Consider the following 27531-nt stretch of genomic DNA (forward strand, 5'->3'; position numbering starts at 1 on the left):
TGTTTCCTTTGTGGCACTGCCTGCTGGTCCCAGGAAATGAGGCACCTTTCAACCAGAGTCTGGGTGTGTGTGTGAGTGAGTGTATCTTTCAATCCCGAAAGCCAAGGGTGCCAACTGCTGACAGGCAAAGGAACCTAGATCTGCTCTTGAGGACTTAAAAATCTCCAAATTAACAAGCTTGCCCTTCTCTCGGTCCTAACCGGCCCAGACCTGGGTTTTCCAGAGAACTGTCGTTGTGTTCCTGTTGCAGCGAGCTGGTGTCCTGCCCCGGAGCCAAGACGCGCAGACTTGGCCATCCGTTCATTCATGCATTTGCTCATCCATTCACATAAACATGTCCCTTAATTGTGTCTGGCACCGAGAATCTTGCCTGCTATTTTCCCCTCCCCAAGTCAGTATTCATGGCAACGCTGGTGCAGAACGCAACTCAACTGTCACCCCACTTCCTGAGCCGGAAAACGAAGTCATGTAAGCATTCACCAAGAAGAAGAAGGGAAAAAAAAAAAAGGAAAAGGTGGAGAAAAGGAGGAGGCGGGAGACGGAGAGGGATGGGGAGCTCACTGGGGTCACATTCGGAGCTTCCCTTCGGGGGAAACCACGGCACAGACACCGCGGCAATGCAAGGAGCCAAATCATTATTAAATTAAGGACTGCTAGAGCTCCGTTCCCCAGCGGGGATAAATCAAGTGCAAAGCCACTCGTTCGCAAGAGTGCAATGTTGCCGGCTCGACCCAACTCCCAGCCCCAGCCGAGGCGCTGGGGGAGCGGCTCGCAACCCAACCCGCAGCGCGCTCGCTGCCTCCTCACCGCTCCCAATAACGTGATGAAGTGTAAATCAAATACCACGCCGGGGAGGGGCCCTGGAACGGCGCGAGTCGTGCATTTTCGCTCGCCAGCCTATGTTGTCCAAGAATCACAAGGTCACGATAGCGTCGCGATTGCACTCACCGTATACTCCTTGGCCAGAGATCCCTTCCAGGAGGACTGTCAGCAGCCACACGAGACCGTACACTAAATCCATCTTCACGTGAACATGAACATATCCAGCCCAGGGGGGATGCAGCGGGACCTTCCGGAGGCCGGCGGCCAGCCGAGCGCGCTCCACTCGCGCCCGGGCCGAGCCGAGGTGCCCAGGAACCGCTCGCCGAAGAAGGAAGCGCCGTCCGTCTGTCCTTCTCCGGCGGCGGCCGTGAGCGGAGCGCAGGAGCCCCGCACACCCCACACTCATGCACACACACACACACACACACACACGCACACACTCCCACAACACAATACCCCGACACACACTCACACGCACGCAGCACTCACACCGGGCGCCTGGGAAAATCGCAGGCGCCGGGGAGGAGCAGGGGGCGTGATGGGAAGGGGACCGGGAGGCGAAGTCTTCTTCAGGGTACCGGGCTCGAGTCTCCGCAGCGACGGCGGCGGCGGCGCGCTGGGCTGGCGGCGGGCGCGGGCCAGGGGCCGGGGGTGCCGAGCGCTGCAAGCCTGACGCGGGCAGCCACGGAGCAGGAAGTGGCCTCTGACTCGCGGCACGGAGCAGGGGCTTCCTCGCCTGGATTCGCCTTTACAAAGTAACTCGCGAAGGTCCCCGGAGGAGCGTCAAGCGGCGGCAGCGGCCCGCCCGCCCGCAGTCCGGAGCCCCCAGCCCTGCTGTCTTGCCTTCCCCCATTCCATCAGTTGCCATTGCAACGCCAATCCTGTTACACGATACAGGCTCGCATCTCCGAGCGGGGAGAGGAGGAAGAGGAGGAGGAGGAAGAGGAGGAGTGGGGCCAGGGGGACGGGGGTGGGGAGGCAGGGAAGGGAGGGGGGGTGGAGGGAGAAGGAGGAGAGGGACCGAAGAGGAGCAGAGTGTGCGTCTGGAGCTCTCTCGGGCACCAGCCTCAGCCGCCGCCGCCGCCGCCGCCACCACCGTTCTCCAAAATAGCCTTTAGTGCCCCGCCAGAGAAGAGAGGGCTCCGGGCGGCCGCACCGATTCCGGGAGCCGAAAGCAGAGTCCAGGCACCGCCACTTGCAAGGGAGGGAGAATGCCAAGCCGAGACCGGATCCGCACACACGTCTACGCGTGCCCACCGGCACAGCGCGCGTCCTCTTCGCTTCCGCGCCGCCCCCGCCAGGTGGAGGGGTGGGGGCGGTCGGGACAGGCGGGAGTTTAGAGCAGGGAGCCGCAGAAGGGGTTCCCCGCCTGGGCTAACGTAGTGCTGGCATCCAGAGGTGAACGCGGGAGCGACCGCCTGAAGAGGACACCCGGCTGCGTGGCCGCCGCTCGGGCCCCAGCTGCGGCAGAGGTGTCGGGCCAGGCGGCGGAGCGCCCAGGGCTCGACGCCGGCCGGAATCCCTGGCTGTGCGCGGGGGTGCGCGCCGCGGAGGCGAGAGGAGGAGGAGGAGGGCGAAGGCGAAGCCGAGAGCGGGCGGACGGGCTGCCGGGCTGCCAGAGAGGGAGGCTGTGTGTGGTCACGTTGTGCGCTACGTGCTGAGAGCGCGAGCTGCTAGCCGCAGCTGGGCGACGTCAAAGCCGGGTGCGCGGCTCTGCCGCCTGCCTCCGCGCCTCCTCTGCCTCCTCTGCTCCGCCTTCGCTCTGCCTGCCTGTGTCAGCCGAGGAGCTCATCAGTATGGACAGCACCAAGAGGCTCCGCGAGGCCGGCGGCATCCGGCCTCCAGCTTTCCCCGCCGAGGCCCTCCCCTGACTCCCTGGGAGCTCCGCGGCGGCGGACCACCGTTATCATGCCCGACGCCGCTGTTTGTGCTTGCACGCCGAGGGGCCGGCTGCCACCCTAGACCAGGGTAATTACAGCACACACCGTCTCCTCCCAGTCGCCCAAGGTCTTCCAGGACCCGTTCTACTTGACTAGAGGGCAGAACAGGCCAGGGCACTTAGAAATGGCACAGTTTCTTCCCCATTTCCGTCCTTTTTAAATGGAATTGTGGTCAGCGCGGCAATGAAATGCCTCTCCTCTCTAGGAGAGGAGACACTGGGAGTTCAGAGTTTAGTTTATTTAATATGCAGTGTCTCCTACTAAAGTTAACTGCTTTGAAAATCTTTTCTCTTTTGTGAAAGACAGTGTCTCACAGGGACAGAGCTAGCTAGCTAGCTCTGATATTTGGGGAGCTTAAGAAATTCAGTTACAAAAGGATTAGAAAACTCGAGGCATCTTTACTTTGGAGCAAGTATAGAAATACTTAGCCCAATTTTAATAGGGAAAAACTGGGAATATAGTAGTGATTTGTGATTTGCTTCTATAACCACAATAATTAATGCTTCCTGCGTGCAATTCACTTTCTTGAATATATTCTTCACTATTCGAACAGCATATGGATAGGGAAGTGATAAAAATAGCTACAAACGTGCATTTATACGTGTGTTACAAAAGTAATTGCTATGAAAAATCTGGAGCATAGTATTCATTTATCTGCTCCCATAATAGATTAGTGCTGCAGTTCCCTCTCCCCCTGCTACTTCTGCTGTGGGGAGGGAACTCCAAGCAAGAGAAAATGAATAGTCCCCGTTGTTTCCACCAAGGTCCTTTATCTCACTTAAGTGAATTATGTATATCATCTTTGTAGGGTGGGATCTACCGCTTACCCTCTGGATTTCCAAGATAGGAGGAACCAAGAATGGGTTCCAAGAATGGGATGGTGAACGCGTCCCAATGGACACTTCACTGAGTGTTGAGGACCCCTTCCTTATGAAATGCCACTTTCACATGGATGGAATTAAGTGTCATTTTAGAAGCAAAATTCAATGTGTGGCACTTCCGAAAAGAATGAGTGATGTTCACTCACTGGCCACTTGTATGGGGAGGGTGGGGGTGGGAATTGTCTTAAATTTCTGAAGATCTGTCTTTAAAAAAAAAAAATCATTCCTGCATAGTACAGCATAGCAGCTTCAAGGGGCAGTAAACTGCAACTCTCAGACAGCAGCTCACAATGTATATTGTCCATGAGACACTTGCAGATTTTAGCTGCTCATGTTCTGAAGTAGTATTTCACCTGCATGTTGGCACTATCCCTTTTTTTAGGGGTGGGGGGACTCATATTGAATCATTTGCTCTTTGAGTGTTTGCAGGACTCTAGACTGAAATATCTTAATATCCCAGAATGTCAGTGTATCACATTTGCAAAGGAATCCAGACTAAGTGACTATCCCTAATGGGGATTATTTTCCTTAACTTTCAACATTAGGACGTTAGCTTCAGGGAGTCAGGGCCTCTATTTTCCACGTAGTGCACACCTCTGTCTAGGGAAGGACCCTACACCCATGGAACCCTCAGCAGTTTCTGAATGAACTATTCAGAGCTTGGAAAGAACCTGGACATTGTGGAATTTATTTCAGTTGAGGAAACAGCCAGGTGTATCTACTCTGGGCAAGGCCTAATTCTGGATATTGGACATTCAAAAATATGTCAGACAGAATCCCTTACTTTAAGAAACAATCTAGTGGACAGAGTATGTTGGTCAACACATGCACTACTATCTCTGTTGACACGATAACTTTTATATAAGTAAACAAAGTCCTAGGGCATAGGGTGGCAAACTCTATGTGCAACCATTAATTCAGTTAACATGACAGTAAAAATAAAAAATTGCACTGGATTTAATATAGGGGTTTTTGTTCCTATGAAAATCCTGGATAGATAATTTATGGAAAAAAAATGGCCAGTTCAACCAATCAAGGTATTATTTTATAAATTTATTTTTATTTTTGATATTCAGCATTTTATATCTGCTCTGACCAAACAGGCCTGATGCATTCAGCCACACCTAGCACTAGCTACTGAAGGCCTCCAGGTGGTGAGCCTGAGCTGAGGCTTGAGGATGGGAAGGGAGATGGTTTATTAGAGGAGAGGAGCTCTAGAAGACAGGCCCAAGAGCTATAATGAAATCAGACCCAGGACACTCTGTGTAGCCCAATTAGAGCAGTTTCCTATAGGAGCAGTATAAATAACCTATGGAATACTAGCTTCTTGGATTTTCCATTGTGGATATAGATGTTGCTTCGAGCCCAAAGGAATCCCACATTATATTACTGCCAGGGCCCACTCAAGAGTATTCTTCTGTCTCTAACAAGAAGAGCAATGAACACTTTATCATTTGCAATTACAGGGCCATGAAAATTTAGGGGCTCCCCTCTGACAACCCTAATTACCTTAACAATGTGTTATAGTTTTATTGACTATGGTTTCTGTTTAATTTCTATCTCCATTTTCCAGTATGAGCATGACATTCCAACCTAGGTTGCATCAGAGAGGCAATGTCATAGAGGGAGTCAGGGCTCGGGACAAGATACACCAAGATAGTGGGACAGAAAGAAGAAAAAATAGTAACTCTGGAGATACAGCTGAGTAGGGAAAAATTGGAATATTAGTTACAAATCTTCCCTTTCTTTCTAATCTAGCTTCTTCCCACAAAGCCAATACAAGGCCTTGTATGTTATCTACGGTTACTCCCTGTTTCCTCCACTGGCCCTTTTAAATCACATATACACTATTCCCTGTCCTGTTTATAAAACCAAACAAGAATGTAGAAATCATCAGGAGTACATAGGTAATCTCTCAGAAATTGTACACCCTAACCTGTTGCCCCACACTTCTTTGTGCTTGCTGTAGTCTTCTTGGTCACAGATTCCTGGTTTATATCACAGCTTATTGGGACTATAACCCACCCTGAATCATACCTTTCTTGTCTGTGTATATGTACCCCTGGCCTAATCCTTTTATCCTGAGGCTAAATCTATTTCTGACATTTCCAAAACCTGTTAGGGGAAACTCTATTGTTCTGTGGCTCAGACATGCACCTGAGACCCCATACTATCACTCCCTCAACCTCTGTCCAATGGACCAGTTCTCTTGAAAGCTAATCCACTCTGATTAAACCCTAAAATGGAACCATTCCTATAGGGTACAAAATCTTCTGTCCTGGTAAGTTTCCTCTAGCCAAGTGCCTTTCCACCTAGTTTTATTTTCTCCTACTTAGTAATAGCTTTCAGGATGCAAGCTTAGAAATCTAAGGAGCATCACCTAGAATTGACAGTTTCAGACAGGAAGACATGATTTACCTTCTGAGAGACAAAGCATAGTATTGGGGATTCTAGGTCTGGTCATTTCCAGGAAGCAGGTAGGGGACACTTGTTCATAAACAGCAGCACTGAGACAGACACTGGTGTTGAGTATGAGACAAGGATTTTGTTTTGGGAAACAGGACTGTCCCTTAGCAAGGTTTTAGTGGGAACAAAAAGGGAAATGAGAACAGTAACTGCTAATATTCTAAATAAAGAAGCACAGCAAATCCCCATTGTATGGACTGAGAGAAGTCAAGGAGAGATATATGGCTTGAGGAAGCAACAAAATACCCCAAGGTTAATCCCTAGAGGTAGTAAATCCAGGGTCTAAATTTAAAAAAAAAAAGGTACCTAGGAAAGGCTTATTATATTGATACTGTTTTGAGAGGATGCCAAGGTAATTTGTTACCAGATGATGGGGCTAAGGTCTCAGATATATTGTGGCTGCCAGTAAGGAGGACCTGAAGGACTCAGGAAAGTAGAGGAAGAGGCAGAAAACATGAGGCAAGGGTCTTTATAGTCTTGATATTCTATCTTCACCTTAAAAATAGCAAATCTTTGAGATTTTTTACTCATGTGGTCAAGAGCATTCTCCCTCATGTGCCCTCCTTCTTTAAGAAAGATATGCTAGTCAATAGATCTAGACTTCCAGGATTTTGTGAGCCACTCATGTTTTCTATAGTTTGTATCTTGAACCCACAATTATTTTTTAAAAGCGTACCCTCATATACCATAGCCTTGACAATTTTAGTAGCCCTGCCCTAGATTTATTCTTATTTTGGCACGTCTCCCTCGATTCTGACACTATTTCAGGAACAAAGATGCAGATTTGTTCCAGAGTAGAAGATGTTCAGTTCAGGGCAATGTAACATAGTAGGTAAAGGTCTGAGCTTTGACATCAGACTGCCTTGGGCTTGAATCACTGATGTCACTCTGACCTTCACATTTCTCGTATTTCATAAAACAAAAAGAACAAGAGGTTACTAAGAGTTTAAGTAAAGTAATACACATGAAATAAATAGCTCAGCACCTGGCATATAGTGCTCAAATAATATGTTATTACTCAATATTTTTATTGATAATTGTTAGTTGTTAAAGAGCATTACTAGATGGGGCTAATAACTTGAATCACTTCCACTTTGAGATTAGCTAACAGCTCAGAACCTTTGGTTTTGTAAGTATGATGAAGTGTTCTTTTCTCTAAAAAGCTTTACTTCACTTGCTTTCATTCAAAGTTCATCTGTCCCATTTCTGTCCAGTCACATTGAATTCTGAAGTCTTTCTACGGTTTATCTGTAATGGTTTGGCATTTCAGTACTTCAGAATAGCTTAATATCTTCTGAAAACTTGAAAATTTGAGAGTACAATTCTACTTCAAGATTATTTTTGAAAGTGCCACATCCCTGGATATATCCTTGGAAAACTCCATAGCTTAAATATTAACACAGAGAAGTTTCTGCTTATCATTTTTGCTTGGGTTACTATCTTTTAATAACAGATTGGTATGAAGTAATGCTTACACTTCTAGGTCACCAGTAGTCTAGATTAAAGATCAACATCAAAGTTGGATTAGCAATTTTGTGGTGGAAATATAAAGAAACCCACTGTTTCTGACAAGGAAGTGATTTGATTAAGCCACAGATATGTTATAAAGGACTAGAAGAGAGTTGAACTAAAAATTTCCCCAAGATTCTACATTTGGAGCAGTTTATAGATGTGCATGTAATAGGAAATAAGGGAAAGGAAATTTGGGTCGTAATCAGAGCTGGGCTCATTTTGGCATCACTAATACAATTAATATAATATAATATGCCATAACAGAACAGAACAGAACATAATATGAACTTTAAACATTCTCTGTAGTTAAACTCGACCTGCTAATAAGCTACTCCTATCAACCAGTGGTTGGAAAAAGTCAAGGAAGCACAAAGCCTTCTTAGGTTTAAAATTTACCATCTTTTATCCAATTACCCAGTTTTTCAGGGTTTCTTTCACATGCTTTTCTCCTTGTCCTCACTCCATGATTGTTGGTTCATGTTTTGTCCTTATATTAGGGATAGGTATCTTCTTTTATTGTTGTCTTCCATTTGATCTTTAGGTGTTTGCCATTAACCCTGCTACATCCATTGCTCTCATCTTCACCCATTGGCTTTGAGTGATAAGGACTCAGCTCTTGGCTCATTCCAACTTCAAGCTTCTTTCAGACTTCCTGCCATGGAGAAACTTTCTCATTCCCGTCTGGAGCCACCAGGAACATCTAGATCTCCTCCACCCCACTCATATTGGGAAACTATATAGCATTACTCTTCATTCTCTCTTTACCTGTGTATACCATGTTGACATTTCTCCTCCTTTGTAGATTCCCTAATTTACACTCAAGGAGGTGTTTTCATTCAAGAGTTAAGGCAAGATTCAAAAAATAAGTTTTCTCCACCATGGAATTCCTAAAGTGTATGAAGGTCACTAATCCCTTTCAATCACAAGACAGGACAGGAAAGTCCTCCTCAGGAACATCCATTTCCCTATCTTCCAAATCTGCCATCTCTTTTTCCTTCCTCTCCCTGAGCTATTCTACTCTCCCTGACCATAAGCCTCTCACCAGGCCAGAGGAAAGCTGACCATCCTTCCAAAGGAAAGACGAAACACATTTCAATCTTACATTCTTACTGTCTGATTTATAGAAAAACTGCTGTGGTCTGACTTCTCCAAGCTAAAGCTTAATAATTTAAAGCCTAGGTCCTCCCAGAAAAAAAAAAAAAAAGAAAAAAAAACACCTTTTTTCTTTCAAATGCCTGACACTTCTTTTTTCCCTGGTTTCTGCCCTTTCCCTGAAGGTATGCTCAGCTTCGATAAATATGGAACCTTAGAGCAGCAAGAATTACAGGAAATGAGAAAGAAGTTGAATATAAGATAATATTTCAAAATATTAGTTATAGCTGCACACCCCAACCTTGTATAATTAGGTTAGTAAGGGGGTAGGACCATGTCCTGTCTCTTAATGGTGGCTCAGGAAAGAAAACATTATTATGCAAGTTCAAAGTTTTGGAGCAGATCCAAAGAAGTGCAAGGTTGGGGGGGTGGGAGGTTTCTAGGGGGCATTCATGAGAGGTGCCTTGAAGGAGGGAAAACTAAAAAAACAAAACCTGTGGGCAGGAAAGCAGTAACTAGGAGATTGAACAATCAAGTATTCCAGCGTGCTACAAAACTGGCAAAGAAAATAAGACCAGCCAAACATGTGGCTGAGTAGTTTGAAAGTTAACCAGGAAGAATACAACAAGACAGAAGAGGGAAGGGAGGAAGAACCACAGGGACCATACCAGGTTGAATAGTGCCCCCCCCCCCCCCGCATTGTTGTCTTCTCAGAATGTCAGAACTTCATTTGGAGGTAGGTTTTTAGCAGATGTTATTAGTTAAAATGGGACCATAGTGGAATAGGGTGAGCCCTTAATTCAATATCACTGATGTCCTTAGAAGAAAAAGTACAGAAACAGACACACAGAGGAGAATACCATGTGACAACAGAGGCAGAGGCTGGAGTGATGCATCTTCAACTTAAGGAAAATAGGGGATTTCTGATGCCACCAAGGGCTAAGAGAAAGGTGAGGACACATTCTCTCCTGGCACCTTCAGAGAGAGCACGGTCCTGCTGACACCTTGATTTTGGCCTTCTAACCTCAAGAAGTTTTAAGAGAATAAATTTCTGTTGTTGTAAGCCACCCAGTTTGTGGGACTTTGTTACAACAGCCACAGAAAACAAATACACGAACTCACATTTGTGTCTTGGGCAAGAGTGTACACAAAAACCATTTGGCCGAGACCTCTGGGGTTGCTATTCAGATCCCTGCCTTTAGAAAGTGTTCTTCTAAATCTTTATGGAATCACTTTTCTAGCTCGGACAAATCAACTAACCTCAGTAGTCCCTGCATTTCCAATACACAACATAATATTCATGAGAGCTAAAGGGAATTATGCTTGTTAAAATGTAGGTGATCATGTACTTTATCAGGAAACTAAGAAGAACCAGGAAAACTCGATTTGAAGTTCTCCCATCTCAAGTTGACTCTGATGCAGCTACTCCCAAGTATGGGTGGGGAGCCTGGGATCTCCTGGAGAAGAATGGAAGGGAGGTAGTTCTGTCCTCTGTGCTGCATGTATCTGACAACACCCCTCTACTTCACGAAAGCAAGGAGGAGTTTTCAAACTTTCTTTTCTTGCCATTTATTCACCTCAACTCACAATAATAAATATATTTTCTGTCCTGACTCAGAACACACACACATATCCAAAACACATTTCTTTCTCATAATACAATTACCCTTTGCACAAAAGTATTTTGTTATGTTCTTTTCTAGTCTATTCAATTCCTTTCTCTTCTATATTATTTTATTTTTAAAAAGTATAGTCTGACCATACTAAATTTATTCTATACCTCCTTAGTGTGTAACTGATCATATTTAATGCAAATGCCTGTCTTTTGACATGCTGAAATGTTACTTAAAATGTTGATAAAGAAATTCTCTATCTAAAAATTCTGAAAAGAGCATACACTCTAACTCTCATGCCCTGAAACAATAAAAGTCTTGGATAGGCTTTGGAGAAGGGATAATTGTTAAAGATACACATTTTAAATGATATACTTCTTTACCTGTTTTGTATCCTTTCTTGTTTCATTCCATATATAGTGACATCTTTCTTGCACAATAAATGCTCATCTTCAATAGCATTTTTAATGACTGAACAACAATCCCACTGGGTGGATTCAGTGGAATCATCTAATCAAGCTCCCTTTGTTGGGCATTTGGTTTGTTTTAAAAGCTTATATTCTAATGGGATGAGATAGGTAATAACCAATAAACAAACAAATAAATAAGGATAATTGCAGATTGCAATAAGTACCTCAAAAAAGTGATGTAATAGTATACGAAAGGATTGGGGATTATGTTAGATAATATCATCAGGAAATGGATTTTGAGATAGACCTGGAAGACAAAAAGCCCACCTCATAAAGTTGTGAGGAGAGATCTACAGACACAGGGGAAAACAAGGGTTCTTGGAGTCTAATGCATTGAAGGAACAGAAAGATAGCTGTCTGGTAGTTAGGAACCAACTCATGAAGAACTCTGTAGGCCAGTGTAAAAAAAAAAAAAAGTCTTTATTCTCAGTGCAGGGGTAAGCCTCTAGATAACTCAGAGTGATAGAAAGAAAAATAGAGACAAAGAGAGAAAAAGAATGAGAGAGAGAGAGAGAGAGAGAGAGAGAGAGAGAGAGACTATCCCAAGAGGGAAAAGTAGTCAACAAGTATACTGGGCATGAGTATGAATGCCTAAATCCGTTTGGGCACTGATCATATGAAACTTACAGTCAACTCAGTCAACTTCAGAGCTCATTTATTTATTTTAGGTTTTTTTTTTAATGTTTCAAGTTTTTATTTAAATTCTAGTTAGTTAACATGTAGTATAATCTTGGTTTCAGGAGCAGAATTTAGTGATTCATCACTTACGTATAACATCCAGTGCTCAATACAAGTCTCCACCTTAATGCTCATCACCTATTTAACCTATCTCCCCACCCATCTCCCCTCCTTCAACCCTCAGTTTGTTTACTTTAGTTAAGAGACTCTTAAGGTTTGTTTCCCTGCTTTTATTTTTCCTTCCCCTATGTTTATCTGTTCTGTTTCTTAAATTCCACATATGAGTGAAATCATATGGTATTTATATCTCTCTGACTTATTTTGCTTAGCATAATGCGCTCTAGCTCCATCCACATCATTGCATATAGCAAGATTTATTTTTTATGGCTGAGTAATATTCCATTGTATATATGTACTACCTCTTCTTTCTCCATTCACCAATCAATGGACATTTGGGCTCTTTCCATAATTTGGCTATTACTGATAATGCTGCTATAAATATCAGGGTGCATGTGTCCCTTCAAATCAGTGTTTTTGTATCCTTTGGGTAAATACCTAGTAGTGCAATTGCTGAGGCATAGGGTAGTTCTATTTGTAGAGGAACCTCCATACTATTTTCCAAAGTGGCTGCACTAGTTTGCATTCCCACCACTAGTGTAAGAGGGTTCCCCTTTCTCTGCATCTTCGCCAACTTCTGTTGTTTCCTTTGGTTTTAGTAGTAGGTTTTAGTATAATTACAATTATTTTATGATAATTTTAAACTTGGGTTTCTTGTAGTGATCTTTTAGTTAGGGTTCTCCTGAAAAACACAACCAGTACAATATATATAACAAGACATCTAAGCCATTTAAAATTGATACACTCAGTCTTTGAAATCACAGTATTAGGTAGGAACCTATCATTATCCAGTCAATATATGAGGAAACTGAGACACAGAGGGCTTATTGTGTTGAAATACCTTTGTGTTTCAGTAAAAAACCCACACTTGTCATAATATATAAGACTTTATTAAAGTACCATACAAAGTTACTAATAATTTTACTTAGAATTTTCTTGTCCTTGAAGCCCTTTGGTAACTCATTTATACTCTTATTTGAAACTAGTCTGAAATTGTTTTTTTTTTATTAGCTGGGAAGTTTAAAATTTTTATGAACTCCAGAGTATGGTAGAAATTATTACACAAAAAAGCTTACCTGCTAGTCATCTGGACCTGCATTTTTTTTTTTTAACCACATAAACACATTTTTATTTTGATGAAGTCACTTAAGGTTCCCTGGACAGTTGTAAACTAGCATATCATATGACCCACATTTCCTTTCTAAATGATTACTTTGGTGTCAGTCCAAAGGAAAAACTGATGACATAAAACCAAGACTGGAGTTAGTAAAATGATAATTCAGAAGATCATTAAAATGATGATTTTGATAACAGTAAAATAATAGTAACTATCATATAGTTCTGAAATTGCAAGGCTAAGTTCTACATGTTTTATATGTATTTACACTTATAACATTTATAAAAATCCTAGAAGGGATGAACAATTACTGGTATATCCATTTTTTTTTTATTGGAGAACTGTCTAGTTATTTTATTTTATTTTTTATTTGTTTGTTTATTTATTTATTTATTTATTTATTTATTTATTATTTATTTTTTTTATTTTTTATGAAATTTATTGACAAATTGGTTTCCATACAACACCCAGTGCTCATCCTAAAAGGTACCCTCCTCAATACCCATCACCCACCCTCTCCTCCCTCCCACCCCCTATCAACCCTCAGTTTGTTCTCAGTTTTTAACAGTCTCTTATGCTTTGGCTCTCTCCCATTCTAACCTCTTTTTTTTTTTTTCCCTTCCCCTCCCCCATGGGTTCCTGTTAAGTTTCTCAGGATCCACATAAGAGTGAAACCATATGGTATCTGTCTTTCTCTGTATGGCTTATTTCACTTAGCATCACACTCTCCAGTTCCATCCACGTTGCTACAAAAGGCCATATTTCATTTTTTCTCATTGCCACGTAATATTCCATTGTGTATATAAACCACAATTTCTTTATCCATTCATCAGTTGATGGACATTTAGGCTCTTTCCATAATTTGGCTATTGTTGAGAGTGCTGCTATGAACATTGGGGTACAAGTGGCCCTATGCATCAGTGCTCCTGTATCCCTTGGATAAATTCCTAGCAGTGCTATTGCTGGGTCATAGGGTAGGTCTATTTTTAATTTTCTGAGGAACCTCCACACTGCTTTCCAGAGCGGCTGCACCAATTTGCATTCCCACCAACAGTGCAAGAGGGTTCCCGTTTCTCCACATCCTCTCCAGCATCTATAGTCTCCTGATTTGTTCATTTTGGCCACTCTGACTGGCGTGAGGTGATACCTGAGTGTGGTTTTGATTTGTATTTCCCTGATAAGGAGCGACGCTGAACATCTTTTCATGTGCCTGTTGGCCATCCGGATGTCTTCTTTAGAGAAGTGTCTATTCATGTTTTCTGCCCATTTCTTCACTGGGTTATTTGTTTTTTGGGTGTGGAGTTTGGTGAGCTCTTTATAGATTTTGGATACTAGCCCTTTGTCCGATATGTCATTTGCGAATATCTTTTCCCATTCCGTTGGTTGCCTTTTAGTTTTGTTGGTTGTTTCCTTTGCTGTGCAGAAGCTTTTTATCTTCATAAGGTCCCAGTAATTCACTTTTGCTTTTAATTCCCTTGCCTTTGGGGATGTGTCGAGTAAGAGATTGCTACGGCTGAGGTCAGAGAGGTCTTTTCCTGCTTTCTCCTCTAAGGTTTTGATGGTTTCCTGTCTCACATTTAGGTCCTTTATCCATTTTGAGTTTATTTTTGTGAATGGTGTGAGAAAGTGGTCTAGTTTCAACCTTCTGCATGTTGCTGTCCAGTTCTCCCAGCACCATTTGTTAAAGAGGCTGTCTTTTTTCCATTGGATGTTCTTTCCTGCTTTGTCAAAGATGAGTTGGCCATACGTTTGTGGGTCTAGTTCTGGGGTTTCTATTCTATTCCATTGGTCTATGTGTCTGTTTTGGTGCCAATACCATGCTGTCTTGATGATGACAGCTTTGTAGTAGAGGCTAAAGTCTGGGATTGTGATGCCTCCTGCTTTGGTCTTCTTCTTCAAAATTCCTTTGGCTATTCGGGGCCTTTTGTGGTTCCATATGAATTTTAGGATTGCTTGTTCTAGTTTCGAGAAGAATGCTGGTGCAATTTTGATTGGGATTGCATTGAATGTGTAGATAGCTTTGGGTAGTATTGACATTTTGACAATATTTATTTTTCCAATCCATGAGCAGGGAATGTCTTTCCATTTCTTTAAATCTTCTTCAATTTCCTTCATAAGCTTTCTATAGTTTTCAGCATACAGATCCTTTACATCTTTGGTTAGATTTATTCCTAGGTATTTTATGCTTCTTGGTGCAATTGTGAATGGGATCAGTTTCTTTATTTGTCTTTCTGTTGCTTCATTGTTAGTGTATAAGAATGCAACTGATTTCTGTACATTGATTTTGTATCCTGCAACTTTGCTGAATTCCTGTATCAGTTCTAGCAGACTTTTGGTGGAGTCTATCGGATTTTCCATGTATAATATCATGTCATCTGCAAAAAGCGAAAGCTTGACTTCATCTTTGCCAATTTTGATGCCTTTGATTTCCTTTTGTTGTCTGATTGCTGATGCTAGAACTTCCAGCACTATGTTAAACAGCAGCGGTGAGAGTGGGCATCCTTGTCGTGTTCCTGATCTCAGGGAAAAAGCTCTCAGTTTTTCCCCATTGAGGATGATGTTAGCTGTGGGCTTTTCATAAATGGCTTTTATGATCTTTAAGTATGTTCCTTCTATCCCGACTTTCTCAAGGGTTTTTATTAAGAAAGGGTGCTGGATTTTGTCGAAGGCCTTTTCTGCATCGATTGACAGGATCATATGGTTCTTCTCTTTTTTTTTGTTAATGTGATGTATCACGTTGATTGATTTGCGAATGTTGAACCAGCCCTGCATCCCAGGAATGAATCCCACTTGATCATGGTGAATAATTCTTTTTATATGCCGTTGAATTCGATTTGCTAGTATCTTATTGAGAATTTTTGCATCCATATTCATCAGGGATATTGGCCTGTAGTTCTCTTTTTTTACTGGGTCTCTGTCTGGTTTAGGAATCAAAGTAATACTGGCTTCATAGAATGAGTCTGGAAGTTTTCCTTCCCTTTCTATTTCTTGGAATAGCTTGAGAAGGATAGGTATTATCTCTGCTTTAAACGTCTGGTAGAACTCCCCTGGGAAGCCATCTGGTCCTGGACTCTTATTTGTTGGGAGATTTTTGATAACCGATTCAATTTCTTCGCTGGTTATGGGTCTGTTCAAGCTTTCTATTTCCTCCTGATTGAGTTTTGGAAGCGTGTGGGTGTTCAGGAATTTGTCCATTTCTTCCAGGTTGTCCAATTTGTTGGCATATAATTTTTCATAGTATTCCCTGATAATTGTTTGTATCTCTGAGGGATTGGTTGTAATCATTCCATTTTCATTCATGATTTTATCTATTTGGGTCATCTCCCTTTTCTTTTTGAGAAGCCTGGCTAGAGGTTTGTCAATTTTGTTTATTTTTTCAAAAAACCAACTCTTGGTTTCGTTGATCTGCTCTACAGTTTTTTTAGTTTCTATATTGTTTATTTCTGCTCTGATCTTTATTATTTCTCTTCTTCTGCTGGGCTTAGGCTGCCTTTGCTGTTCTGCTTCTAGTTCCTTTAGGTGTGCTGTTAGATTTTGTATTTGGGATTTTTCTTGTTTCTTGAGATAGGCCTGGATTGCAATGTATTTTCCTCTCAGGACTGCCTTTGCTGCGTCCCAAAGCGTTTGGATTGTTGTATTTTCATTTTCGTTTGTTTCCATATATTTTTTAATTTCTTCTCTAATTGCCTGGTTGACCCACTCATTCGTTAGTAGGGTGTTCTTTAACCTCCATGCTTTTGGAGGTTTTCCAGACTTTTTTCTGTGGTTGATTTCAAGCTTCATAGCATTGTGGTCTGAAAGTAAGCATGGTATAATTTCAATTCTTGTAAACTTATGAAGGGCTGTTTTGTGACCCAGTATATGATCTATCTTGGAGAATGTTCCATGTGCACTCGAGAAGAAAGTATATTCTGTTGCTTTGGGATGCAGAGTTCTAAATATATCTGTCAAGTCCATCTGATCCAATGTCTCATTCAGGGCCCTTGTTTCTTTATTGACCGTGTGTCTAGATGATCTATCCATTTCTGTAAGTGGTGTATTAAAGTCCCCTGCAATTACCACATTCTTATCAATAAGGTTGCTTATGTTTATGAGTAATTGTTTTATATATTTGGGGGCTCCGGTATTCGGTGCATAGACATTTATAATTGTTAGCTCTTCCTGATGGATAGACCCTGTAACTATTATATAATGTCCTTCTTCATCTCTTGTTACAGCCTTTAATTTAAAGTCTAGTTTGTCTGATATAAGTATGGCTACTCCAGCTTTCTTTTGGCTTCCAGTCGCATGATAAATAGTTCTCCATCCCCTCACTCTCAATCTAAAGGTGTCCTCAGGTCTAAAATGAGTCTCTTGTAGACAGCAAATAGATGGGTCTTGTTTTTTTATCCATTCTGATACCCTATGTCTTTTGGTTGGCGCATTTAATCCATTTACATTCAGTGTTATTATAGAAAGATACGGGTTTAGAGTCATTGTGATGTCTGTATGTTTTATGCTTGTAGTGATGTCTCTGGGACTTTGTCTCACAGGGTCCCCCTTAGGATCTCTTGTAGGGCTGGTTTAGTGGTGACAAATTCCTTCAGTTTTTGTTTGTTTGGGAAGACCTTTATCTCTCCTTCTATTCTAAATGACAGACTTGCTGGATAAAGGATTCTTGGCTGCATATTTTTTCTGTCTAGCACCCTGAAAATCTCGTGCCAATTCTTTCTGGCCTGCCAAGTTTCAAAAGAGAGATCAGTCACGAGTCTTATAGGTCTCCCTTTATATGTGAGGGCACGTTTACCCCTTGCTGCTTTCAGAATTTTCTCTTTATCCTTGTATTTTGCCAGTTTCACTATGATATGTCGTGCAGAAGATCGATTCAAGTTACGTCTGAAGGGAGTTCTCTGTGCCTCTTGGATTTCAATGCCTTTTTCCTTCCCCAGTTCAGGGAAGTTCTCAGCTATGATTTCTTCAAGTATCCCTTCAGCACCTTTCCCTCTCTCTTCCTCCTCTGGGATACCAATTATGCGTATATTATTTCTTTTTAGTGTATCACTTAGTTCTCTAATTTTCCCCTCATACTCCTGGATTTTTTTATCTCTCTTTTTCTCAGCTTCCTCTTTTTCCATAACTTTATCTTCTAGTTCACCTATTCTCTCCTCTGCCTCTTCAAGCCGAGCTGTGGTGGTTTCCATTTTGTTATGCATTTCGTTTAAAGCATTTTTCAGCTCCTCGTGACTGTTCCTTAGTCCCTTGATCTCTGTAGCAAGAGATTCTCTGCTGTCCTGTATACTGTTTTCAAGCCCAGCAATTAATTTTATGACTATTATTCTAAATTCACTTTCTGTTATGTTATTTAAGTCCTTTTTGATCAGCTCATTAGCTGTTGTTATTTCCTGGAGATTCTTCTGAGGGGAGTTCTTCCGCTTGGTCATTTTGGATAGTCCCTGGCGTGGTGAGGACCTGCAGGGCACTTCCCCTGTGCTGTGGTGTATAACTGGAGTTGGTGGGCAGGGCCGCAGTCAGACCTGATGTCTGCCCCCAGCCCACCGCTGGGGCCACAGTCAGACTGGTGTGTGCCTTCTCTTCCCCTCTCCTAGGGGCGGGATTCACTGTGGGGTGGTGTGGCTCGTCTGGGCTACTTGCACCCTGCCAGGCTTGTGATGCTGGGGATCTGGCGTATTAGCTGGGGTGGGTAGGCAAGGTGCACGGGGGCAGGAGGGGCAGGCTTAGATCGCTTCTCCTTAGGTGATCCACTTCAGGAGGGGCTCTGTGGCAGCGGGAGGGAGTCAGATCAGCTGCCAGAGGTTTGGCTCCGCAGAAGCGCAGAGTTGGGTGTTTGTGTGGAGCGAGCAAGTTCCCTGGCTGGAACCGGTTCCCTTTGGGATTTCGGCTGGGGGATGGGCGGGGGAGATGGCGCTGGCGAGCGCCTTTGTTCCCCACCAAACTGAGCTCGGTTGTCAGGGGGCTCAGCAGCTCTCCCTCCCTTTGTCCTCCAGCCTTCCCGCTTTCCGAGCACAGCTGTTAACTTATGACCTCCCAGACGCTAAGTCGCGCTTGTTGTGGGAACACAGTCCGTCAGGCCCCTCCGCTTTTGCCAGCCAGACTCGGGGGCTCTGCTTGGCCGGCGAGCCGCCCCTCCGCCCCGGCTCCCTCCCGTGGAGCGCGCACCGCCTCGCCGCCCTTCCTACCCTCTTCCGTGGGCCTCTCGTCTGCGTTTGGCTCCGGCGACTCCGTTCTGCTAATCTTCTGGTGGTTTTCTGGGTTATTTAGGCAGGTGTAGATGGAATCTAAGTGATCAGCAGGACGTGTGGTGAGCCCAGCGTCCTCCTAAGCCGCCATCTTGCCGCTGCGTCTCTGGACCTGCATATTTTTGAAGGGCAGTCCCTGCTGGTCTATTCAATTAGTGGAATTATAGTAAGTAATGTATTTCTGAATGTTTACTAAAATACAATGTTATGAGTAGCAAAGTCTTAAAATTTGATAAATTTATGCTTACCTCACTTTTTTCATTCTCAAAATGTGTACTTTTATTTTCTTTGTGTGTATATAGATCAGTGTGTATGATTTGTAAGTTCTCAAGATTGCATATTTTTTGTCTCTTCAATCTACTAGCTTTCAAATTTTTCAATTATTCCATTTCATGCTTTCAAATTAATTAAGTCTTTGTGTTAGTTTTCACGTCTCCCTTATTCCTATCTCTTAGACTACTTGGGATAATTTTGGCATATCAGTTTTAGCTTCTCCTACTGAGTAATTAGTTTATTTGTGCTTATTCTTACCTATTTACTGATGAAAGTATTTAGATTTATACCTCTTGGACTGAGTATAGAATTTGCTGTTTCACTCTATTTTTGACATACCATATTGTCTACTTTGTTAGTTTTAATGTAGATCGTAATAAATAAATAAATGTAAGATACAAAGTCTTGTATATAAATATAAATATATAAAACCAATTTTCTTAATTATATTATATATATATGTGTGTGTGTGTTCTATATTTTAATAATATTTTGATACCTGTTGCATCAAAACTATTTTGTCATTCATTATTGCAGAGGAGAGGTCTGAGGCCAGCTTGATCTTTTAGTTACTACAGATATTTGCTTTTCCTCCCTAGGCAGTTTCAGTGTTTTTACTTCATGCTTGTGATTCATGTATTTTATCAGGATGTATCTGGATAAGGATTTTTCCCAGAAATTATACCTTATGTGTAGTTAGTCCTTTCTTACCCTTGAAATGTTTTCTCTTATTTATGTCTCCTCTGTTTAGTCTGGTTATCCTCTTTGGGAACAACTACTCTTTATCTTCACTATTTTTTTTTCTATCCATATGCATTCATTTTGACATATACTATGTGTGTATTCACTTTCTTTCATCAAATCTGTCATTTTTCTCTGTGTTCTGGGAAACTTCCCATGCTTCTGGTCCACATCGCTGCTTTGATTTTCCACAGCAGTGGATACCCACATCAGGCTCAAATGGAAATTTTATCTTTATCATTAATTTATAATTGTCCTAGAAGCCCTTTGATAACTCACTTATTGCTTTCTTCTCTTCATCCCATTTTCTTCTGTCTTTGCCTGATACTGGTGAGGCCCTAAGCCTTGTCATATAAGTAATCATAATTTTCTTCTAGATCTTGCAATAAATTATTGTCAGGGATGCACTCATCTTTGTGCTATTCCCTTTCTCTTTGGCTGCAGTAATTTTTTATTAGCCCAATGCCAATTTTTCTTCTTAAAGGGAATTTAGATCTATCAGGATGTAATTTTCTTACAGAAAATATGGATTGGTTAGGTCCTGCTCCCTTTCTACTTGAGTAATGTTGAAATTCTCTTTGGAGGGTCGTAGTAAAGGGCAGACAACAGGAGCCTTAATAAGGAGCAGGCCGTGTACAATTGTCTATTACTTCAGGGAATTTTTCTACTACTTGCATAATCTGCTTTTCTGATTCAAAACAAAGAAAATAGGTAAAGATTATAATTCCCAGCCTGCAGAATGGGATTTCTTTTATATCTGTCCCCTCTTCAGTGCTCACTTATAGTACCTATAATTTCCAGAATACATGTATTATGGTACTTCCTCTGCAAATAGTACCTGAAATGTGCCATTTAGTTGGAGAATGGATAAAGCACCTTTCTTAGTTATGTGTGTGTGTGTGTGTGTGTTTCAGTCAATCTCTTGACTTCACTCAAGAATTAAATCCACAGTTGTTTCCTTTTCTTTTCTTTCTTCTCCCCCTCAAAGATTTTGATTTCTATTTTAAGCATGCCAATTTCTCACAGATTCTAGCCTAAGGTTGTGTGTTTCACTTACTTATTAACTCTTGTCTTTTTCTGCATGTTTTCCCATAGGGAGAAGGCTGCATTGGCGCCTGTTAGCCACACGTTATTTAAATAGGGATTAATACATTTAATTTTCTAAACTTATTTCACTTTAGGTTATTTTCTCTACTTCCATTCTGTATACAACCCAGAATGACTGGTATCATTCTTCATAATGTTTCTTGGTAGTCGTAAAGAAATTTCCTTGATTTGTATTCTTTATGTTATTTTGAATTCTGTTAATTAAACTGTCCTTATCACTTACAGGAGACCTATAAAGATAATGATGGGATTACATTAAAATCTTTTAAAATACAAATCTCACTCTAGAGCAAAAGAGATGAAATGGAGGTGGATTCAACACATATCATCAACTTTGAAAGTGGGAGAATTCTTATTTCCAAATCTTGGAGAAAATACTCATAACCATGAAGGAATACAAAATCCCCAATTCAATATGTTTCAAATTTCTATTTTATTTTTTATCAACTTCACATAAAATAAAAGGAATCAAAAACACAAAACATGAGTTAAAAGTTATTAGATGGGTGGAGATATTAATTCATTCCAAACATTTGTTAAATCCTTATATAGGAAAGTGTAGCATTTGTAGAAGTCTCTGGCCTTAGTTTCTTGGTCCAACCTGGAGGTCACCTGCAGTTTTAATGAGGAATTCATTGAATGAATGAATGGCTTCCTACCTCAAACACCTCAGCCTGAAGGCTTTCTCTAGCTGTAGAAACACAATAGTTCTGAGACCAAGGAGCAGGTCAGAGATGTAAGGGAGTTAATGCCCACAGAAGCAACCTTCAAACAATAAGGGACATTTGTTCGTGAATAACTTCTTCACTCCTTGGTTGGGAAATTCTCTGAGAATAGTCAGCAAGTCTCAGCCCCAGTTGTCCACAACAGTGCCCATTCATGAACGCATCTTTTATTGACTTTCTTCCCTATATGATTTCACTTTCCTAATAATGCTTCCTAGGACCGAGTTCTGCTTTTTGGGGAACCCCATATAAGAAAAGAGGCAAGTCCCAGAGTCATAGTGATAGCAAATAAATGCTAGGAAGAGGTATCAGTCAAGGCATATAGTGTTTCACCAAATGTTTGTTCCAAATCATTGTTGTTTTTTTTTAAGTGTTTTATTTTTTCCCCGAGCCATTGTTTTATACAATTATAACAGTGCTAATTTTCCATGTAAAACCCTCATGCCAGGAAGCCAACAATACTTAATGACTCAGCTATCTGCCTTGTGTCATTTAAAAAAAATCTTTTTTATTTTCAAAATTTTAAAATACTTTAAAGTTCTAAATTACTAAAAAATTCTAAAATGACCCAAATATTCTGTCATCTAACTCCTTTTTTAGTCCATATCTTATCTTTAATAACAGCTAGATATATTTAAGATGTATGACATGATGATTTCATATACATCTACATAATGAAATAATTACCACATTCAAACTAATAACACATTATGTCTCACATACTTATTATTTTTGGTGATAAGAGCACCTAAAATCTACTCTCTTAGTAAATTTACATGATTCAATACAGTTTTATTAACTATAGTCATCATGCTGTACACTAGATCTCTAGAATTATTCATCCTACAAAATAGCGAACTCTGTAACCTTTAACAAGCATCTCCCCATCTCTTCCCACCCGCAGCCCCTGCTAACCACTGTTCTTTCTATTGTCTGCTTTCACAGATTTGATGTTTTTAGCTTCCACATACAAGTGAGGCCATCCAGGTTTTTTTGTTTTTTTTTTCTGTGTCTGGCATATTTCACTTAGCATAATGTCCTCCAGATTCATCCATATTGTTGCAAAAGCTAGCATCTCCTTTTTGTTAAGACAAAATAATATTTCATTTATATATATATATAATATTTTATCCATTCATCTTTCGATAACCACTTAAATTGTTTCCATTTCTTGGCTGTTGTGAATAAGGCTGCAACTGTCATCCAATTTCAATAAATACCAATATTTACCCTGCTTTATTTACATATCTTACTCTATTTGTTTTATAAAATGTTCATGTTCTGTATGCAATATACATACAGAAAACTGCAGGTACTGTAAACCTATAGCAAAATGAATTTTCTCAAACTGAACACACTTGCGGACCCAGTGCCCAGATAAAACAAATAGAATATTACCAACACTCCCCTTTTCTCACTCCCAATGTACACACTCCTTTTCAGTTACTACTCAGGCTAACAAAGATTAACACTATTCTAACATGCATGAGTCTTTTAAGTGAATTGCACATATCCTGTCATTTTACTTTATTGTATATTATTAAGTCTAATTTAAAGACAAATCGATCCCCAACCCCACCATATTTTACATACAACGTAATAAAATTTTTTCCAAAAATTTTGTTGTAAAATGCTTTCCTCAATTCAAAATGAACTAAAACCTGGATTTAGTGAATTAAATAGAGATGTATAATAAGCAGGTAAAAAATATTTTTTTAACTATATGAGTTTGAACTAAGTGGGGGACTAGTATTTTACACTCAAAGATCATACAAGAAATAAACTGACTTGTTGAGAGTCGCTACCCTTTCCCACTTTGAACTGGATTATTTTGCTAAAAAACCTTACAATTCCATTAATAATTTATAATACCGAAGTATTACATTCTAACTTTAACCTAAGTTTGAAAGTAATTGTTTCATTTGGATTTAAGTCATAATCGATGTTGACAGTTTTATTTTAGGATGACTAGAGGCATTTCAGAATGATAATTTCCTTTTTATTAGGATACATCTGTTGATTAAAAAACTAGTTTTGAATTTATAAAGTGCTCAAAGTAATTAATTTTAACAGTGACATAATGCAGTGCATTTCTGGAGTACCGATTCTCTACAATACGGAATATTTCCATATTCACCAGGTACTTCCTTATGGACAAATGTCAAAAGGAGCCAAGTATTATAGTATCTGACTCAGTACTATCTTTTCAGTTAAAATGTTGCCTTGTTAATACAGATATAAAAAACTAATACTAAACTTCATCAAGCTACTTACTGTCATTTCAGAATAATGCCTGGCTTTTATATTCCTTTTACATTTTGATTGTTAATTTTCTAAAGGGAAATTAAATTGTAAATAGGAAATTGATAAAAACGTATCTGACTAATCATTATCATTTAAGAAATTCTAGGTGCATAATAAAATTTTCACGTTTTCCCTCCTTTAATTGTATGGACCAAATACATATCCCGACTATTCAAATAACATCATTATCATTTTTAGTTAATAAAATATTCACATAACACAAAATATTGATTTCTTACACATTGTTAAAAATAATAAACACAAAATAAATTGCACACAAGATTCTTAAGTATTGAAAATAATTTATAGAGATTATTACTTTGACCTTATTTTCAAACTATTGGAAGACTTCATTTTCAGAAACAAACTTCCAGAATGCAGAACTGAAAATTCTTTCATTTACCTTGTTTATACTACAGATAACGTATACTTGCCATTTATTTTGTTACTTTATCAAACACCTAAAATATACACACTGCTCCACCAAATTCATTTGCTCAAAGATATCCAACCTATCCATCTAAATCAACCAGTGAAGAAGATATCTAAGAGTATATATAGTATTTATAGGGATGTTGCAAAACAAACAAACAAAAGAAGTGATATAATAAAAGTGGCATTAATCTTCTAGCTCTTAAATAATAATTCTAACACTGGAATTATACAGAAATGAAAAAACAAAACCAATTTTTAAAATGAATTTGTTCTTTCTTCAGTATCATTTTTATCATATCCAGCTTGACCCTATTAAGTGATGGGTAGGGTGGAATTTTGTTCCTGGGAATGGCAGTCTAAGTAATTTCAGTCAATACTGTCACAGACAGCGTAATTAGAAAGTTGAAATGTGACTTTCTGCACATCTATACCTTTATCTATATCCATCTATTTGTCTATCTGTCTGTCTGTGTAGATGACAGAGGACTAGCAATGCAGTGAGAATTTCAAGACCAAGATCTGAGTAAAGAGGAAAACCCAATGCAGCAAGTCCAGCACTTGTATCCACTTTTCCTGAAGAATAATTAGCATATTCCTGAAGAAGTGAGTGAGGAACTGAAAAGCTAAGCAAAATTTTCAACAAACTCGAGGACCAAGATGGGCAGAATTTGTGATTTAGAGCGACCAAAAAACAGAGTCTGATAAAATACCCTGTTTGAATTGGAACCCCAAAGGACCACGAGTGAGGAGTAAGGATGAAACTGAAATAGACTAGCCCTCACTGAATCACAGCTTTGAATCAACTCCAGCACGTATTGGATTAAGGTGATCTGGAATTGCTGATGCACAGGCTGCATGCCAGAGACAACTATAAATTCTCTCTAGAGAAAGGCAATATCATCTTAGGTCTCAAAAGTCCTACAAAGATATGAAGAAATAAGACAAAGTGGTAATTATGGGCCAAATTGTGTCCCTGCAGATTCATATGTTGAAGCCCTAACCCCTGATACCTCAGAATTTAACTGTTTATAGATAGGATCTGGTCTATAAATAGATAATTAAGGTAAAATGCAGTTGTATGGATAGGACCGAATCCAGTATAATTTATGTCCTTCTGAAAACGAAGATTAAGACATAGACACATACAAAGGAAAAACATGTGAAGATGCCAGAGGAAGATGGCCATCCACACGCCAAGGAAAGAGGCTTCAGAAAGAACCAAACATGCCAACGCTTTGATATTGGACTTCTAGCCTGTATGACTATGAGATAATATATTTCTGTTCTGTAGGCCATCTAGCCTGTGATACTTTCTTGGGACAGCCCTAGCTCACTTTTACAATGGTCAAAGTCCAAGAGAAACAACATAAAATAGAAATATCTACAGTATTTACAGGGAGTCTAGATAATAGAGATTCAACCACTGACTTAAAAAAAATAAAAGATTACACTTTGCAGAGCCTGGGTGACTCTACAACTGAAATTTCTACAACTGAAAAATTCAGAAACTGATATTAAGAACTCAAAGATGAGTTTAATAATGTATTTGATACAGATGAAGACAGAATATTTAAATGAATGAAAGTTCAAAAAAATTCTAGAATAGGGCATGAAAAAGTAAAAAAGATGGGATATATAGAAGAAAGCATATGAAATAAATGAGTAAAAGAAAGAAGTTCTATGCCATATTACTATATCCAAGGGGGAAAAAAGAAATATTAAAAGCTTGATATAATAGCTGAGAACTTAAAAACCTGATGATGATATAAAAGTCTCAGGTTAAGAAGCAAGTGAAGAAAGTGTACCTACACATAACAAGGTAAATGTGCTAAAAACAATAAGAAAAGACAAAGAAAGTATAAAAACATCCAGGGGAAAAAGACAAATTACCCAAAAGAGTCACAATAGGGTTGAAGCCAGATTCCTTAAACAGAAGAACAAAACCAAAACCATATTGGAATGAAATAATATCTTCAAAGTATTAAAAGAAGTTAAACATTCTATACACAGAGAAAATATTCTTCAAAAATGAAGTGAAGAGGTTTTGGTAATAGAAAAAATGTTTATTCTTACAATAACATAAAATGCAAGATAAAAACTACACTAAAATGTCATTTCTTATCTATCACAATACCAAACATTGATTGAAGTTTGACATGTTACGTTAGCAAGGCTTAGGGAACAGGTACTAGCATATAGTACAAAATCACTCAAAAACATGGAGGGAAATTAAGTAATTTGGCAAAACTACATATGCATTTTTCCTATATCAAGAAATTCTTCTTCTAGAAATCTATACTAAATACATACTGACAAAATACATAAAAAGACATATACGCAAGAAACTCTATTGCAGTAATATCTATAATAGCAGAAGAATAGAATAAAACTACATATCCACTAACAGGGGCTGTGTGAATAAACTACGGTATGATATTTAGCTGGGGATAGTTTCAAGCTAAGTGTTGAAAATATGGCCTAGTTTATTCTAGCTGCTTATAGTAAAATTTGAGAGAAAGACATAAATTGAGAAAAGAATTGTTAAATAAGTAAAACCTAGAAGTGATAATTTGAAAAATTACCAGTCCTTCCAGATAACAAAGGGAGTCAAAATTAAGAAATTCACTATCAGGAAAGTACTGTAGAGAAAATACTGAGGATGTGACCCCAAAGTCCTCTCCCGAAACATCAGAGATCAGAATATTTTGTCACACCATGTGACTCTGAGAGATAAGGAGTATGACTCAAAGATCCCCTGGATTACATACAGCGTGGCCTCTAGGAAAGGAGAGCAGTGTCCCTCAACTATATCGGCCCAAGCAGAAATTGAGAAGGGATTATTTAAGTAAGATCTCTGGGAGGAATCCTTTCACAATTTATACAAGTATTGAATCATCAGGTTGTGTACTTTAAATATCCTACAATTTTACTGGTCAGCTATACCTCAGTAAAGCTGAAAAAATCTCTTGATTAGTCTCTTGTCTAATGAAGTTAATTCCTCT

General features: G+C 40.0%; 1 protein-coding gene and 1 long non-coding RNA gene across 2 annotated transcripts in view; one reads left to right on the forward strand and one right to left on the reverse strand.

The window, feature by feature from the left end:
• MDGA2 (MAM domain containing glycosylphosphatidylinositol anchor 2) overlaps positions 1-2313 on the reverse strand; it is an 858520-nt gene extending 856207 nt beyond the window's left edge. Inside the window, exon 1 of the mRNA XM_043556078.1 lies at positions 949-2313. Within this exon, the coding sequence (XP_043412013.1) occupies positions 949-1228 (280 nt within the window). The 5' untranslated portion in view covers positions 1229-2313. The remainder of the gene's footprint in view (positions 1-948) is intronic.
• Positions 2310-27531, forward strand: LOC122469050. Its single transcript, XR_006293376.1, has 2 exons — positions 2310-2790; positions 25005-27531. It is a non-coding gene; the product is annotated as an uncharacterized LOC122469050 (long non-coding RNA).

The sequence above is a fragment of the Prionailurus bengalensis genome, chromosome B3 (genome assembly GCF_016509475.1).
Source record: "Prionailurus bengalensis isolate Pbe53 chromosome B3, Fcat_Pben_1.1_paternal_pri, whole genome shotgun sequence".
Lineage (NCBI taxonomy): Eukaryota > Metazoa > Chordata > Mammalia > Carnivora > Felidae > Prionailurus > Prionailurus bengalensis.